The sequence below is a fragment of the Penicillium manginii genome (genome assembly GCF_028828005.1).
Source record: "Penicillium manginii strain IBT 31320 chromosome Unknown utg000006l:1.0-4164085.0:1.0-4166146.0, whole genome shotgun sequence".
Classification (NCBI taxonomy): domain Eukaryota; kingdom Fungi; phylum Ascomycota; class Eurotiomycetes; order Eurotiales; family Aspergillaceae; genus Penicillium; species Penicillium manginii.
The window spans coordinates 467,262-483,749 of record NW_026643107.1 but is presented as its reverse complement, the minus strand read 5'-3'; the positions used below and the strand labels follow the sequence as shown (position 1 = coordinate 483,749).

The following is a 16,488-nucleotide window of genomic DNA, read 5'->3' as shown; positions in this document are numbered from 1 at the left end:
CTGCATTTTGAACGAACTATTGATTTGCGGCTTAAATCCCAGGGTCCGGGACCCTATCTAATTTGACTAATTTAGCCATATTGTATAAGCGAGGATCGATCTGCTCATACGAGTGGACGGAACTATGGAGTGGCCATTCTTGGCCAAGAGTAGTAGCGCCGCTGACGATCTGCCGGGGTAATTTTGGCCGACAGGTGGATACCCTAATCTTAAGGTCTCAGCCTCCGTTCGAGAACACCATACGATAGATGGCTACGAGAGAAGGCATAGACATCTTATAAATTGCCGTTCTGGCTTTCTGAACTAGGAGGAAGTGTTTTGGTTGTGCGCTACCGTCATTCTTTATTCCAGTTGTTACTGGGTCCACTCTTTCTATACTATCAACTCCATACACTCATTTTATCGGGGGTTTATCGATCTTTCACTCTTTAAATTTACTTCAGCCCACTTAATCATCTCATAATAATAATGCAGTGTCAGTTGAACGATTGCTTTCCTGTACTCATATGTACTAATTATTCCTCAGTCAAACAAATGATATGGCAGGCTGCCTTGCCTCTGCTTCTTGCCAGCGGCGCAACAGCCGAGAAAGATGTGACTTGCACCACCAATGAGGTCAATCTGATTCAAAATCCCTCTTTTGAATCAGGTAACCTTTCTGGATGGAAATCTGTTGGGGATAGCATGCATTTGGTCACTGGCCACAAGGCTGCTCATGGTGACTGCCATCTGTAAAGCTCTCTCTCCCGAACGTACGAACATTTCTAATCGCGAATAACTATAGTGAGCGGTCATCAAAGTCCAACGAACCTGTTTCTGGTGTTTACCAAGAAGTCTCCGGGCTGGTAAAGGGTTCTACCTACACTGTCTCGGCTCAATGGCGAATCCAGAAACCAGTTGCTGATGGAAAAGCGGCTTGCGACATTGCTTTTTATATGGTCGGTGACAGAGCGACATCATACATCGGAGGCTACGAAAACCTGCGGGCAACACCTGAAAACACCGCTTGGAGAACCGTTTCGGCGCAGTTTGATGCAAAGAGTACCAAGGGAACCCTATATGTCTACTTGTTTTGCCCGGTGGTGAAGCGTCACCAGGCAAAGGCCGATTTGGATAACATCAAAATGCTGAGTGGAGAAACAACAACTACATGTGTCACTTCGGCCACTTCACCTACGTCTGCACCTGTGGTTTCTGTCCCCGCTCTGCCGTCAATTGACTCGCCCTCAGGCAACCCAGTTATCCCGTCCCAAATTCCCTCCGTCCAGCCTTCTTCCGCACCAACCACTGACTCCGGATCTATCACTTCCTCTCCTCCCGCAAGCTCTATCCCTCACTCGAGCATTCCAACTTCGTCTTCTCTCATCCGAGTGACCATCTCCTCGCGCCCGCCTCCTTCTGCACGCCCTACGGTTCGCCCCATTTCTTCAAGCTCCGTCCCCATCGGCTCGTCAGTGACTATCCCACATGAGACTGCGCCAACAACTGGCACACCGATCGTTCCATCCAGTGGCCCAACCTCCCTTCCTAGCAGTGTGCCTCCGTCGGGCTCTGGCTCTGGCTCTGGCTCTGGCTCGGGCTCGGGCAATGGATCTGGTTCTGGTTCTACTGGTGGTTCCGGTGATAACTCTGACAATGGCTCTGGAAATGGAGGTTCTGGTAACGGGGGCTCTGGCTCAGGCAACGGAGAGTCGGGCTCAGGCAACGGAGAGTCAGGCTCTGGCAGCGGAGGCTCTGAATCTGTCGGAGTGACTACTCCAGCACCCACAGCTCCCCAGCTCACAACTTCCACTGTTTTCACCACTCGCACCTCTACAATCACCGCTTGCGCCGCCACCGTGACCAACTGCCCCGCTCGAAGCACCTATGTGACCACTGAAACTATTCTTGTCTCGACTACCATCTGCCCCGTTGAAGCTAGTACCACCACGAATCCCGGTGGAGCTATCATCACCGGATCCCCTGCTGTCCCCGGAAATAATGGCGGGCACCACTACACTACAGAGACCATTCTGTCCACTCGCACCGTCACCGTCACCGCTTGCCCCTCCACTGTCACAAACTGTCCTGCCCGTGATAAGACCACCTCAGTCGCTACCGAGACTGTCGTTGCTGGAACCACCGTGTATGAAGTTACCCCCACTGCTACTGGAGTGAGTGCAGGTCAAAAGCCTGCTCCGGGTCAAGACAGCAATGGAAATGCTCCCGGGCCCAAGGTGACTGATATTGCGACTGCAAACCCTAATGTTCCCCCTGTGTATGTCACCAGCACTAGAGTTGTGACTGTCCTGGCATGCCCTGTCAAGAAAGACACCCTAGCTTAGATTTGAGATCAACTCCAGTTTTGGAGATTTTCCAATGTTGATTACACTTTTCCTTGTGGCATTATTTACTTTACCTGCCGTTGCATATCTAGAAGCCTGCAGCTTAACTTGAAACATAAATTCTCGAATAAAAAGATGGACAAGGTTCTGAGAAATTATATCTTTACTTCCATTCTTTCGATTACAATTTCCTCGTTGCCCGAAGCCAAAGTTCCAGTGTCTCAGCGGGGTATTGCTCGGGTACAGAAGCGCCCGGCATCGGCTTCCATACTACGAACATAGAGACGCTCTTTCAAACCCCAATCACCATGAATACCCAGATATGCTTAGTTCCATTGGCAGCGTAAGGTGGACTCCAGTTCTGTGACAGCGGTTGGCGGAAAGACGACTGCAGGGGACGACGCGGTTCCTTCACCATTAGTGTTGGCCTTGCCTTTCCCCCAAATAGGATCTTCGCTGCTATCCAGGATGAGTTGCACATCACAACATCGACATGTCGGCCAACCCAGTTGTATCTTTCAGGAGGAATGAACTATGCAATTAGCATCTACGTAAGGTAACGTCCGGCACGTGATTCAGAGCCTCAAGGCATTCAACGCTAAGCGTGGGGGCCAAATTTCGGAAATAAAAACAGATCCAAAGAACGCGAATTCTGCCGTGTGGATAGAACTTTCAACTATGAGCGTCGAATTATCGCGCAATACAACACGAATCAACCCTAGGTCACAATCAGGAGGTGAATATGTGGCTCTTCAGCAGCAACCAAATTTGCTTAGGAAAAGTCCAGATGTCCCAAACATATCATTTCAAAGTAAGGTGAACGAGAAGTGGGTGATTGAGATAGCATGCTGTGTGGGGATGCTGGCGACCTTGGCTTCGATTATTGGATTTCTTCTGGCCTATAATAGAAAGGCCATTCCAGACTGGCCTTACGGCATCACTGTCAACACGGTGCTTTCGGTATTGTCAGTCGTTCTGAATGCCTGTCTCATTGGCGCTGTGGGCGGCTGTATCAGCCAGTGGAAATGGATCTCCTTCAACAGTACACGGAGACCTCTAACGCACATGAATACTTATGACTCCGCGAGTCGAGGGCCTTGGGGTTGCATAATGTTTCTTTTCACGTCCAACCTTAGGTTTGTTCGCGATCATCTTTGTTTCTTGTCACGGTCTGCTAATAATTGGATGTGCAGACAATATGCGACTATCGGCGTGCTTGTTACAATCTTGGCTGCTGGGATCGGACCTTTCGTCCAGCAAATGGTCAAGGTTGAGAACAACCGGATCTTATCTAATGACCTAGCAACATTAGCTCGTGCGCAGTCATACTCATACTCTCCATCTAGCAGTACAGACGGAAATGAACCGCCTACAGGGATGATCGGGTCAATCTATACTTCTGTGTTTAATTGTTTAGACTCGGACTGCTCGATAAACAGCTCCGACGCATCATATTCCACAATCCTTCCTTCTTGTCCAACCGGAGAATGCGATTTCCCTCGGTTCACAACTCTCGCCGTGTGCTCATCGTGCTTTGATATTTCCCATCTACTTTCAAACTCGACAATGTCATGCCAACGACAAACTGAGAAAAGGAGTCTGCCTTTGCATGTCTATTCACTCCCGAACGGCTTGAATACATCTTTCCGCAATAACTGGATGGACTCAACTTTTCTGAGAACCGCAACAGGATCCTCAGCCTCGAAGATGCGGTCAATTGCTCAGCTCCCTAACTACGGCAATTCTACCATGATAGACTTCACGGTCATTAAGACTCATTTTGGCGACGGTGGCGACGGTGCACCAGAGGTGAATGCGACGCAATGTTCTTTGTACTGGTGCACTAAGACTATTTCAGCCCGAATGAGGGAAAACAAACTCGAGGAAACTCATCTCGAGACGCACAAAGACACAAGTGCCAGGTACCGAAGCATCTTTCTCAGGTTGTCTCCACCTAAAGATGACCCTTCCACAGATTCGGACTTCTCAGTTAATAGCATTACTGGGCTTTTCGATACAAATTTGGAACGAGAAGACAATTCGACCAGTTGGCTCGCAAAGAAGCTCAATGTCAACAGTCTCTCGATTATCAATTGCACCGCTGAAGACGACAGTAAAATTTCAGTGACAGACTTCACGGAGACAATGGCATATTTCCCAGTGAACAGGTTTTTCAAAAATCTTGCGGCCGGTATGACGATCTCCGTTCGTCGATCTGGAAGAGCAAGTCAGCAAAACATGCTTAAATTTGCCCAGTATCCTAGCGCGGATTCTGATGGTGAATCCGCATACAAGATAGGATCTGCCTATAATGCCCCCCTGGATGAAGGCCTGGGAGTTGTAAATGGTACCTCATACCGGCTGGAGACCCAAATCGAAGTTCGATGGGCGTGGGTCGCATTTCCCGCAGTTTTGATGATCATGGCTGCGGGATTCCTCGTGGTGACGATCTTACAGACAAGACGAAGTGGTGTTCCCTTGTTCAAATCTTCTTCCATCCCACTTGTCTGCTCCGGACTAGACAATGAAATTCAGGAAAGCCTTCGCCTTGTGAATGATCCTGTTGCGAAAGATGATGCCAGCAGTACTGTGATGGCCAAGTTCGTCAAAAGCGACGATAAGTCATGGCGAATGGACGCCGAGGCAAAGGAGAAAGATCGTCAAATGTGAATAAATTATATTTGTTGTATAATTTATCTCGGCTTAAAAGAACCATCGCAAGTCAAGGATAAGCACGGACATAACGGAAGTTGGGGATGGCGTGTGGATTACCCGGGAGGATCTATTTGACAGGATGAACGGCCAGGTTTACCCCATGCCCAGGTGGCATAGCACGATTCAGATCACGGACATCATATATACTAAATAAATTCATGTAAACCACAACTTTCCAAATGATTCAGCGGCGGTGAAGTATCTTTATGGCAAGAAAGGTGTTACAAGTTTTGATGCGGGTGCATGACGGGCTTAGTTGGAATGTTGCCCTAAGCGGTAAAAACGTTGCTGTATTCGAGAGTTCTTCGCACCTTCGGGGCCAATCTGTTGTATTGAAGTTGTCTCCGGGGCTATTTTTGGGGGGGTTTTATGAAGTATAAAATAAATACTATATTTTTGGAATTCTGAATATGAACTTGAAGTTCCAAGACAGTTTCCAATTCGTGGCAGTTGACGTGAACCCTAAAATCTTGAATTGAGCACATCCTCCGTTTAATATATATCCCTCACTGGGACCATAATCTAAATAGTAGGATTAGAAATTGAATAAATCATACTGTTAGATCAAAAACTTAAAGTTAAAGTTCTTTAATACTTTACCCTGTAGTACCTGTATACCTAGGTAAGGTAGCATTATTTATGGTGGAATTTATTATCTTAAACTGTAGATATTAAACCAGTACATAGAGCTGCTCATATCCTTCCTAAGTAAAACAGCTTCAGGATCATGTAGCATGATGTGAGACCATTACTTCATGAATTGCCTCTATGGTCTAGTTGGCTATGACGTGGGTCTCATATCTTGTCTTATGACGATTCTGGTAACAGAATTGCAATCCCGAGGTCTCCAGTTCGATCCTGGATGGGGGCATTCACTTTTTGTTTTGATACTTGTTTTTGGTATTGAAGCTGCCATGATATATTCACACCGCCTACCTTTTAGGTGACATTGACTGTTATCTAAGCCTTAATTGAGCACGGCACTTATCCAAGGTCATCATGATTCAATAACTTCTTTTTCTATTATTTTCTGCGAGCAATCTTAATTTCTTGCTTGTATTTTTTCTTTTTTTTTTAAAAATAAAATAAAATAAGCTGTGCTAATTTGACATTGCTGACTATGCATATGGTTCGCTGAGAGTTCAGGAAATCCTGGCTTGATTGCTTGCTATTCCAGGGTTGACCATGGTTAATGGGAAGGGAGTTTACAGTGGTAGCTTGAGTTCATTTTTAACCACATTATTTATTTTCCAATCATAACGGCAAAGAATGCACGATCTTTCATCAACCAGCTCGCGTAGCTCAGTTGGTAGAGCGCGGCACTAGTAATGCCGAGGTCTTCAGTTCAAATCTGGACGTGAGCAGTTTCTTTTTGCAGTTTTCTACTATCAACTGCTTGTTTTTTGCGCATCTTACATCGAACTGTCGTGGACAAAATCAGAGCAATGTCCCACTTATACTTTCTGTCTCGAACCTAGAAGATCCAGCATTCAATTCCAAGGTTGGATCGAGAACATGTACCTTTAAGATCTCAATATTCCTGTTTCTACCGCTGTAGCCTTTTCTATACTTGATACATGCCATGTCCTGTTACGGTGGGAAAGCCGCTGGAAAGTAGAATTTCCTATTGGAATGTACTGACCTCCTGTTCTAGTCCATCTCATAGGCCCCAAATCATCGCATTGCTCGTGGACTTCTTCACGAAGATGTCTGCTCGCGACTTGCGTAGATATACCCACTGCCAGCTCAACACAAACCGGCCGGGCCCTGATATGTAGTAGCATCAACAAAGATTGATTAAATTGAGGTGAGAAAGAAGAAGAGAGAGAAGTGACAGAAGGAAAGGAGGAACTAGATACACATGTAGTGGATACCTAAGCAGATGACCAAGGTCTCCACGCAGGCAGCAGTAGTAACAACCTCAGTTCGTTACATCATTGCAGGGTTTGGCTCGAGAACATATGCTTCCGATTCTGCAAAGAAGAAGCCTTCAAGCGTCCAAGATATCATCCAAGACTGCAGATTTATCCAAGATTCAACCCCGGCAACACGAGGGAATGAGATAGTTTCATTTTCAAATGTCTGCAAAGCCATCGAGGAAAGTTTCCGATGCTTCAACGTATTGCACTGTATGCGGTTCCATAATTCAGCTCCCAACCCCTTTCCAGAACATGAAGCTCTAGAAAAATATGATCAAGTATCTGTTTGGAAGTACTACTAGTCTTTTTCATACGAGTAGCCTAAATACTACTCCATAATTACCTATGGACGAGCGTAAATCTTTACCGAAATGCATTCTTACTATCGTACAGACATAAGACTTCCTCCTGTGTATGAGAAGCCTAACATAATGAGATTCGTCAAATTCATTTCTAGATACCACATTGCACATCCATCCGAGCGATACTCTTATGGAATGGTCGTCGGCACAGGACCCGCAGGAATAGCATTGCTAACCGGTGGTACAGCAGCAAGCGACTGCATGCCCAACTCCGCGGGGAAGAAAGGATGAAGCGGATAAATTGGGCCCTGGGATTTCTCTCCGTCAAAGAGAAGCATATTCTGAAGGGGCTGTTCTCTCGCCGACAGAACATTGATTACATCCTGCGCGAGCGAGCCGCCCAAGAATGCGGCCACGGGACTCAACTCGCAGCCCAGGTTCTGCAGGAATAAGCGGAGGAAGGTCGAGTCTAGCGTATTCAGGTCTAATTTGAGTTCCTGGTGGACTTCTCGAGAGAGCTTTGTGAATAGCTCTAGGTCTGCGTGCTGGAATGTTGGGCGGCGGCCGCCAGAGAGCTTTTCGAATTCCCACAGTGCGCGGAGACAGCTGAGCAGAGGGGTGACTTGCTTGCGGCGGCGAGGTAGGCGGGTGAAATCGTCTGGTAGAGGGGAGGTGTTGGCGAGGAGGAGTGGGGAGTATGTCTCGCGCTTGGTGACGAGCTCGATAGTCTTGTCGCCGTCTTTCTTGGTGGTGACCTTGACAATACTGCGGGTCGGTGTTTCTTGCTGCTGCGAAGGTACGTTCGATTTGGAGCGCTCGATAACAAAATCGTGGGAGATCAAGTCGGCAAATACGTAGCCGTAGAACCCATGTAGACCTGCTGCGTAGAAAGGGCGATTAGCCAAACGGCAGGCGGCGTTGACAGTGTTGTTGGTCGCAAAGTCCAGCTCTGTCGCAATTGTCACATCAAACTGGGCGAAGAATTCGGGTTGTTTTGTTCGAACGTCATCGGTATCGATGTGCAGCTTCACGCGGGGATTCATGCGGCGGATTTGAGGACCGGCGATCTCGGCTCGCTGTGTTGGTGTAAGTTTAGTATGGGGTAACGAGGGGGCCGATGCTTCCAATAAAAGAGCCGCACCTTTTTTCCTTCTGCTAGAATGCTCGGGTCCTTATGAGCTTCCTCTAGGAAGAATTGCGCATCCAGGTCGGCTTCCGTGACGGGCTCATGGTCGAGAATCGTCAGAGAGCCGATGCCAGCAAGTACGAGGTTCTTGGCCACTTCGTTGGCGAGAGCTTTCACGGTAATCAAGAGGATATTGGCAGACCGGATCCTTTATTTGTTGGATCAGTCTCACATCTGGTTGCCACTGTATCGGGAAAGGAGGGTTTACTTTTCCTGTGCCTGGACACCCCACAGGCGAATCTGTCGATCATAGAGCGCGATCTCGTCTAGAAGAGTCAGTGTATGGTTTATGAAAATAATAATAATGGGTCATACCAGCGCTTATCTGCTGTCCGTTCTCCGTTTCAGCCATCTTGAGTGGTAGATGAGTGAAATGTGGTTGAAATGTGAGAAGTGAAAGGGAAAGAAGCTCAAGCTCTCCCCGGAGATGATCTAATGCCATCACGTGCACCCCGTAACCAAACAGCAGGCAAGCACCGCATCTTCTCAACTGCCAATCCTTGATTTCTCTTGCTGGCCCGTATGGGCTGTTGCCTTCTGTTCGATTCCATGCCTTCTCGGAATTAGAGTGAAATACACCTGAGATTAGCTTCCAGGTATTATTCTCCCCCCAACACTGTCACACCCCCCGCCCAGTCAACCTCCAGAATGGTACGTTTCCACCGATATTCGGCCCAACGCTCCATATGCCCCGAGCAGCCAGTGGCTCATCGTTGAATAGTCAGGGAATTACGACTACCCACCTGCTTCTTCCCGCCGCCCATCTCGCCCCAGTGGTCCCGAACCGCCTATCCCCGAATCCCTCCCTCAACGTGTCCAACGAATCATCGACGCCCTCAGCGAGCGTGACGACGAACCGGAACTAGACTCGGAACAAAATAACTCGCATGGGGTATTCAGAACGAGTCTGCACCAAATTCTCGATGATCTTGCACCCGACCTCATTGCTCAGAGTATCCATGAGGGTCTAGAGACCCCCGCGCGAAATACATTCTAGTCCACCCCGGCCTTCACGAGATAGTCTACTCTACCTCCGAAATCTGCTACACTCAGAGAGTAACAACTCGAATCCTGATGATACCGATCGTGCACTGCAAACACTGAACCAAGAAATTGAAGAACACCGCCTTGATACAGCGCGCCAACTCACCCACGCCGAACAATCACGGGCCACAGTCCAGCAACAACTTCAACAGTTAGCATCGGACGTGACCAACCCTTCTCGCAGATATACATCCAGTAGAGGAATTTCGGATCGACTCCGTCCCGAGCGAACAACGTCAACTTTGAGCCCCGCCTCGTCAACCCAGGAGCCCCGCTCGACAAACAGACTGATAAGACGCCGCTCGTTCAGAGCTGATTTCCGAGGGATTGACCCGAGCACTCTCACAGCGCCAATTCCCACACCGTCCCTCATGCCGCAGTCCGCACAGACGAGTCGTAGTGGCCGTGATGGCCGGGGGAGGTTGAAGCGACGAAAGTTAGACACCGACGACAACCGCGAGGGAATGCGGGGCTTTAACTACGGACAGTATGGCCAAGTAGTACCAGGAGCACTGAAGATGGAACTTGCCAGCTGTGATGGGGGCATTTATGACCCGGATGGCGACTGCTCATTCCCGGAGAATATTCTACGGAACGACAATTCGGTCTACTGTACCAAGTCCGACCGCTGCAACCTGGTTCTGCGACATCAAGGCGAAGCGCCCTTCTGCTTGAAGAAGCTTGTCATTAAAGCGCCTCGAAATGGATATGATTCTCCGTATGTTTTTCGCAGATCACCCACTCACGCACACTCACTTTGTGACCAAATCATCGCTGACACCAACTAGTATCCAAGAAGGCATGGTTTTTGTCTCGATGACATCAGATGAACTGCTCGCCCGCACAGCCCGATACCAAATCCAATATTCAAGCGTGCACCGCCGTCAACACCGCCGACGCATGCAGGCCTTGCCCTCACAAGAGTACCTAAATTCCTACCGCGCACCCCTACAATCCCTAGAACGCACTGTCCTAACAGGGCCAAATGCCCTCCCCACAAACAACGAAACGCCCGAACCCCTCGCCTCAACCCCACACTCCGAGTTCCGCATCACAACCGACTACAACGAGAGCTCCGAAGACAGCGTCTTCCACGACCAAGACGACTCCAATGAAGACGTCGCCGAACTAGAACGACTGGAAAATGAGGAAGACCCCCTCTGCTCCGACAGCGATGAGAGCTTCAGCGAAGACGGAAACGAAGAAGAGGAAGAAGAGAGAACCGGCTTGACAGATAACAATCGCCGTCTCCGCGAACTATCCCGCCGCGCCGGCTTCATGCGAGGAGGCTGGTCTGGATCCGAACCGCGGCGCCAAGGCCAACCTAGCCTCATCGACCCGATCCCGCCCCCGCCAGTTGGGTCTGGATCTGGATCTGGGTCTGGGGCCGGGCTCGGCGGGGCAAGCGGGGCCGAAGTAATGAAGCCTCATGCACGATTCTTCATTGAGAGGGAGAAGAGTATGGTTAGCATCAAGTTTGATCCTCCACCGTATGTTATTCTGTCCTCCCCCTCGGCCAAGCCAAGGCGGTACTGCAGAGCAGAGCAACGCAGTGCAAGGGGAGCATATTGACTAACCTCTCTGTAATCGCGTAGATCCGGCCGCTTCATCCTAATCAAACTCTGGAGTCCACGCAACGCCGATAACATCGATATCCAAAGTATCATTGCACACGGGTACGCTGGACCACGATTCTTTCCCAGCGGCGGGTTCCGCTAGGTTAGCTGGCTGGCCGGGCTGGGCTAGGCCGGACCTGGTTCTAATTTCATGACCTACTTTGCTCATTACCCCATTGCTTACTTACCTGCACCTTGCTCTCTGCTCTTTTTTTTTTTTGCTTCCGTAAACGGGCCTGCTGCTTCTCGCTTGAGGTAGTCGGCGCTAGCTTTACGACGGAATGTTACGACGGGAATGAAATTACGATCTTAAGAGGGAATTGAATTGAGTTTGAATGGGAGTTTCAACTTTATCCTATTTCTTGGTTCTTTGGTGTTTGTCCTTTTTTTGTCTTCGGCTAGAGATAGGGTAGAGGTTGTTTCGGTTGGTTTTGGTGGGCGTTTGAGTTGAAGTTACTAGTATTCATATACCCTCAACACTGATGATTGGATCGATTGAAAAGTTCCCAGTACTACTATCGTGTAGGGATTTTATAGCTACCTAGGTATAACCACCTGGGCAGTAGATATGATACTAGTAGTAACCATCACGTACTAGTAGTAGATACTACTAACTTGAAGTTGTAGAGCCGTACCATTCCAAGGTGAGTTAGTATAACTTCAAGCACCCATCTAGCTATTCCTAGGAAATTTCTTCATTTCTCCAGCCCTGGAGGGCTCTTCACACTATCATGCACGTCTACGATAACGCTCTAGGTAGATTCAAGATCTATGAAAATCTTCAGATGTGTATATATTCACAAATTATTCAACTGCCCCAACGCCCAGGAAACAATGCAGTAATGGTAGCATGGGAGGAAAATCCACCAACACGCCCTCTCACCCGCCCATCCACACAACAAATTGGGGCGTGATTAGCTAGGTAGCAGAGACGGCTGTAAGAAAGGAAGAGAGAAAAAAAATCAAGTATTAAACACAACCCCTTTTAACGTCCCTCCTTATCACCATCAACCTCATCGTGTTTTCTCTTCGGAGCCACAGACGAACTCGGCTCACGCTCATCTTCCTCATCACTGATAAGACCCTGCAATTCGAAGCCCTCCGCGTCCTGGATGCGCTGGGCCTCGGAGTTGGATCGTGCGCGGCCGTTCGTGTACCCCCCGTTCGCGGTGGTGTACTTGCCGCGACGCTGTGCTTCGGCTTCTTCGGGGTCGATGGCATCTTCTTCTGTGGGCCAGGTGTGGACGGCGTAGATGTGGAGGAGGACGTTGACAACTGGATCGGGTTAGTACTACACATGCAAATGGGGGGTATGGCAAACGTACAGAGAAATAGGATGAATGCAATGCTGTACAAGATCAGGATGTAGGAGACGTGAGTAACACCCGCGTCGTTGAGGAGTTGCATTTGTTCCTCCGTAGCGCCGAGGAAGAGGAAGCCGGAGGCATAGAGCAACTATTCGCCAAGTTAGATGAATGAATGCACGATAGCTAGCTGGGGGAAGAAAAAGAGTACGTACGAATGGAGTCAGGTATTGGAAGCTGTTCGGTTCAGTACCGTTCATGCTAACAGCGCTCTGATCGCGCAAGACAAACGAGATCTCAATAATGCGAGTCAAACCCGCCGCCATGAGCGTGTAGCCGAAGATAGAGTGGATCATGGTGCTGATCATGAGATGCTGCGGATGCGCCGACATAGCGTATCCGGTCATCAGGATGACAATGGCCGGGATGAGATTGCGCTTGGGTCGACCGTAGCGATTGCGACTGAGCCACATGCCCAACAGACCCGCGCACCACCAGACAATTCCCATGGTAGTGTGCTGGAGGTCGTTGTGGCCCCACTCCTGGCCCCAGCGGTGCTCGGTGAAGGTATTCACGCAGCCCCAAGCCGCGATGATGAGCGAGTCGAAGAACTCCTGGCTCCGGCCTGTGCGGCGCAGCCAGAACTGGCCGACGAGAAGGAGGATTGTCAGACAGATTCCGTATCCGATGAAAGCGCTTCCCATAATGAAGTGCGCCAGACATTGTCCCATGTGGTCGTCCTGGCAGAAGCCCAGCGCCGCGATGCCGCCGAAGAGCATCTGGGCCCAGGCAATCACGGGCATGATCTTGCCCAGAATGCCGTGGGCTAGGACGAAGATCCAGCGGATGCGGGCCTGGCCGGCTTTCACGAGGTGCAGTTTGAGATACACGCCCAGCACGACTTGCGCGACTAGGATGAGCATGAGCCAGTTTGCGAAGGAGGCGTGGGCGTTTTTGCCGAATTGGCGGCCATGGTGCGCGTGGCCGAGGAAGTAGGCTAGGACGGCGATGATGGTTCCGACGATTTGGACGGGGACGTGCCAGCGAGAGCGAACGATCTAGGACAGCGGAAACGATTGTGTTAGTCGGATGGAGTGGAGGAGGCGGGCTGTTGCTAGCTGGAAGAAAGAAAGGTAATAACATACACCCAGGACCATGCCAAAGGGGAAGATAATGCCGAAAGAAAAGCCCATAAGAATCATATGAACCCATAGCGTGGAGTCCTGGAGAGCAAACGGGTTGAGTGGTTAGCATGATTCGCGAGAAGTGTAATGATCTATGTGGTCTGTCTCCTGCTTTGTACAGCAGGCAGATAGATAGAGGGACATACAATAGGCTCGAGCGAGATGGCCTCGCCATCGGGGACAGCCTCATGACCGCCGTGGGCCAGGGCAGTCGCCGCAAACAAGGCGACGAGGGATGTCGACCGAAGGAACGACATGATGTGGAAAGGAATGGAGTGGTGAGTTGGAGGAAAGTCCGACTTGAAGTCGAGGGGGAAAAGCGGAAGACGTGGGAGGGTCTGCCCCAATCCGGAGGAGCCGATTACGTGGAGGTCCACAATATTCAGTATACATGTTTATAGAGTAGATTCAGGAGTAAAAGGGGCTATACCTGACTGGTAGATTAATTTGTACCTTTTACTCTGTATTATTTTAGCATTTCCCCTATCTTCTTAAACTATAAAGCATTTGCATAACAATTGTTTTAATTCTCCTTGAGATCCACCTTGACGGCCAGGCACGGCTGATTCAGCGACGTGTCTGATTGGTCCGCCTTACATGCTCTTCATGTATATACACTCCTCCTCACTCATTCCCTCACTCACTCATTCACACCCACCCACTCTCCCTCACGATACTGCACTACATTCCCCAAACATGAACCTACAAGACACTGACATCGAAATGAAACTGAACACCCCAAGTCCAGAGGTGGCCAACAACCACAAACAATCGGCCAAAATAGTAAGTTGAGCCCAGAAACACAACCAGTCCCAGCAATCACTAACAACACATAGACCACCCTCCAGAAATCACTTGCAACCATACAATCCCAGATCGATTCAGTTCAATCTGATATAAATGGAGTCCTTCCCAAGCTACAGTCTGTCTCCCTCCCCAATCTATAAACTCACCAGCATACATCTCCCATCCGTGCACATGGTTGCATACACATAACGAACTGCCAATACTGACACCGAACCTCTACAGAAATGATCCCAACAAGACAGTCAAGCAACACATCCATCTCCTACACTCTTATAACGAGATCAAGGATGCGGCGCAGGGATTGATGGGACTACTGGCCGAGAGTCGGGGGGAGAGACTTGGGGATGTGAGTCGGAGTTTTGGGATGTCGGACAAGGATTAATTCATTGGAGTGATACTTCAATGCATTTCGAAATGGCCAACGGTCAAGGTTTCAAAGTCATATGGGGACTAGTATACAACAGACTTTAGGTGCGCCACTGTACCCCATACTAGACCTGGTGGGGCAATTAAAGGAACCGCCTGGACAGCACCCCCGCCTACATCTATATCGCCTCCTTCTCTACTCATCCCCACTACCTTAGGTATACCCAATTCAAGTTTTAGACAGCTATATCCGTGGGTCACTATATACTTTTCGCCAAATACCTGAATACCTGAAATCCGAACCCTGGGTGGCGGACGACCCATGGAAATACGGACCAATGAATGATCACATGTCACAACTCTCCCCTCGTCCATTTGTGACTTTCCAGCCACACACTCACTTTTCGTCCCTGAGTGTATTTGAAAGCGTCATGCTAAAGGAAGATTGGATAGCTACAGCAGGTTCCTAATACCTCTACATATGCCATTTCCTGTTTTCTTATTCTGCATGACCACACACATGTCGTCACTAGTATGACCGGAGAGATTGCTTAGAACCTCACTTATACTCCGAGATCTACTATAAAATAACTTGATATCCACGTCCAGTCCATTCATCGTAACTGATCTCCCAACCCAGAATTTACCACATTTCAAACCTACTAATCATCATACATCTACGATGTCGAACTTCGTGCACAAAGTCAAAGACGCTATAACAGACCACGACAAACCCGTAACTCGCAGCCAGGCCTCCGAGAACCGTACCCAAAATACAGCAAATCCCTTCACGTCTACCTACAAGGGCCAGAACGCCCCAGCCCCAGGAATGAATAACCCCGATACTGCAACAGAGTCCTACACTAGCACCCAGCCCAGTTCTAACATTCGCAACTCTTCCTCGGCGCCTGATACCTCCTCCAGCGCTAGCTCCCCCGATATCAACGCAGGACCGCATAACTCGAAGATCGCTAATAAAATGGACCCGCGCGTTGATAGCGATCTAGGTACGACCTTAATAGTAGCGAGGAAGCCTCGCCACGAGACGTAATGGCTAACTCATAACCAGACCACCGCGCTCAAGCTCAAGCCCCGATCGGATCTCAGAGGCAAACTGGTACTACCAACATGGGCCGCATGGATCCGAGCAATACAGCTCAGCAGCAGCGCATGAATCCGAATACCATGCCAACTCAACAGCAAGGCATGAATCAAAACGCCATGCCAACTCAACAAGGCCAAGGTCTAGACACCCACAGCTCAAGCGAAGACACATTCAGCAAGTCAACAAAAGAACACCACACCCAGCATCAACCAGGCCAATTCGGCTTCGACAATAGTCCTACCCTCGGCCAGGAACAAACTTTCGATGAAGACTTCAGCTCCTCGACCCAGGAAAATAAGTCTCATAAATCTACTAGCCATGTTGCTCCTTGTACCACCGCGGCTGGTGGGCAGCAGCAAATGGCTCAGAGTAGTAGTGGCCAGCCAATGGCCCAGGGTAGCGGCGGGAACTTTGGCGGAAGTGCAGTTGGTGGTAGTAGTAGTGTGAATGCGGCGCCGGATCAAGTGCAGTATAACCCGCGCCAGAAATTTAGGACTGAGGATGGTCCAGTGCAGGGGAATGTTAGTGACCAGCGTGGGGGATATTAAGTTAGTGTAATTTAAAGTGTCGGGTTGATTGTCGTGCGGTTTCGAGTTTTGGGTAGTATTGATATTAG

At 49.3% G+C, this 16,488-nt stretch overlaps 7 protein-coding genes across 7 annotated transcripts; 5 read left to right on the top strand and 2 right to left on the bottom strand.

The window, feature by feature from the left end:
* Positions 1-534: 534 nt before the first annotated feature.
* On the top strand, positions 535-2,324 carry N7533_008589 (carbohydrate binding domain-containing protein; the record flags this gene model as incomplete). Its single annotated transcript, XM_057105239.1, has 2 exons — positions 535-731; positions 785-2,324. 2 exons carry the CDS (start codon positions 535-537, stop codon positions 2,322-2,324), a joined length of 1,737 nt encoding a protein of 578 aa, XP_056956688.1.
* A 678-nt stretch (positions 2,325-3,002) lies between these two features.
* Positions 3,003-4,994, top strand: N7533_008588 (DUF3176 domain-containing protein; the record flags this gene model as incomplete). Its single annotated transcript, XM_057105238.1, has 1 exon — positions 3,003-4,994. The coding sequence occupies one exon, from the start codon at positions 3,003-3,005 to the stop codon at positions 4,992-4,994; it is 1,992 nt and encodes a 663-aa protein (XP_056956687.1).
* A 2,454-nt stretch (positions 4,995-7,448) lies between these two features.
* N7533_008587 (E1 ubiquitin-activating protein AOS1) lies at positions 7,449-8,798 on the bottom strand (the record flags this gene model as incomplete). The annotated part of the gene is made up of 4 exons (XM_057105237.1): positions 7,449-8,336; positions 8,402-8,594; positions 8,655-8,712; positions 8,762-8,798. 4 exons carry the CDS (start codon positions 8,796-8,798, stop codon positions 7,449-7,451), a joined length of 1,176 nt encoding a protein of 391 aa, XP_056956686.1.
* Positions 8,799-9,094: 296 nt separating this feature from the next.
* Positions 9,095-11,209, top strand: N7533_008586 (uncharacterized protein; the record flags this gene model as incomplete). The annotated part of the gene is made up of 4 exons (XM_057105236.1): positions 9,095-9,097; positions 9,418-10,208; positions 10,279-10,980; positions 11,086-11,209. 4 exons carry the CDS (start codon positions 9,095-9,097, stop codon positions 11,207-11,209), a joined length of 1,620 nt encoding a protein of 539 aa, XP_056956685.1.
* Positions 11,210-12,091: 882 nt separating this feature from the next.
* Positions 12,092-13,851, bottom strand: N7533_008585 (Ytp1 family protein; the record flags this gene model as incomplete). The annotated part of the gene is made up of 5 exons (XM_057105235.1): positions 12,092-12,381; positions 12,432-12,561; positions 12,626-13,468; positions 13,556-13,633; positions 13,741-13,851. 5 exons carry the CDS (start codon positions 13,849-13,851, stop codon positions 12,092-12,094), a joined length of 1,452 nt encoding a protein of 483 aa, XP_056956684.1.
* A 439-nt stretch (positions 13,852-14,290) lies between these two features.
* Positions 14,291-14,783, top strand: N7533_008584 (SWI5/SAE3 family protein; the record flags this gene model as incomplete). Its single annotated transcript, XM_057105234.1, has 3 exons — positions 14,291-14,377; positions 14,431-14,516; positions 14,624-14,783. The coding sequence occupies 3 exons, from the start codon at positions 14,291-14,293 to the stop codon at positions 14,781-14,783; spliced, it is 333 nt and encodes a 110-aa protein (XP_056956683.1).
* A 666-nt stretch (positions 14,784-15,449) lies between these two features.
* N7533_008583 (uncharacterized protein) lies at positions 15,450-16,420 on the top strand (the record flags this gene model as incomplete). Its single annotated transcript, XM_057105233.1, has 2 exons — positions 15,450-15,774; positions 15,837-16,420. 2 exons carry the CDS (start codon positions 15,450-15,452, stop codon positions 16,418-16,420), a joined length of 909 nt encoding a protein of 302 aa, XP_056956682.1.
* Positions 16,421-16,488: the final 68 nt, after the last annotated feature.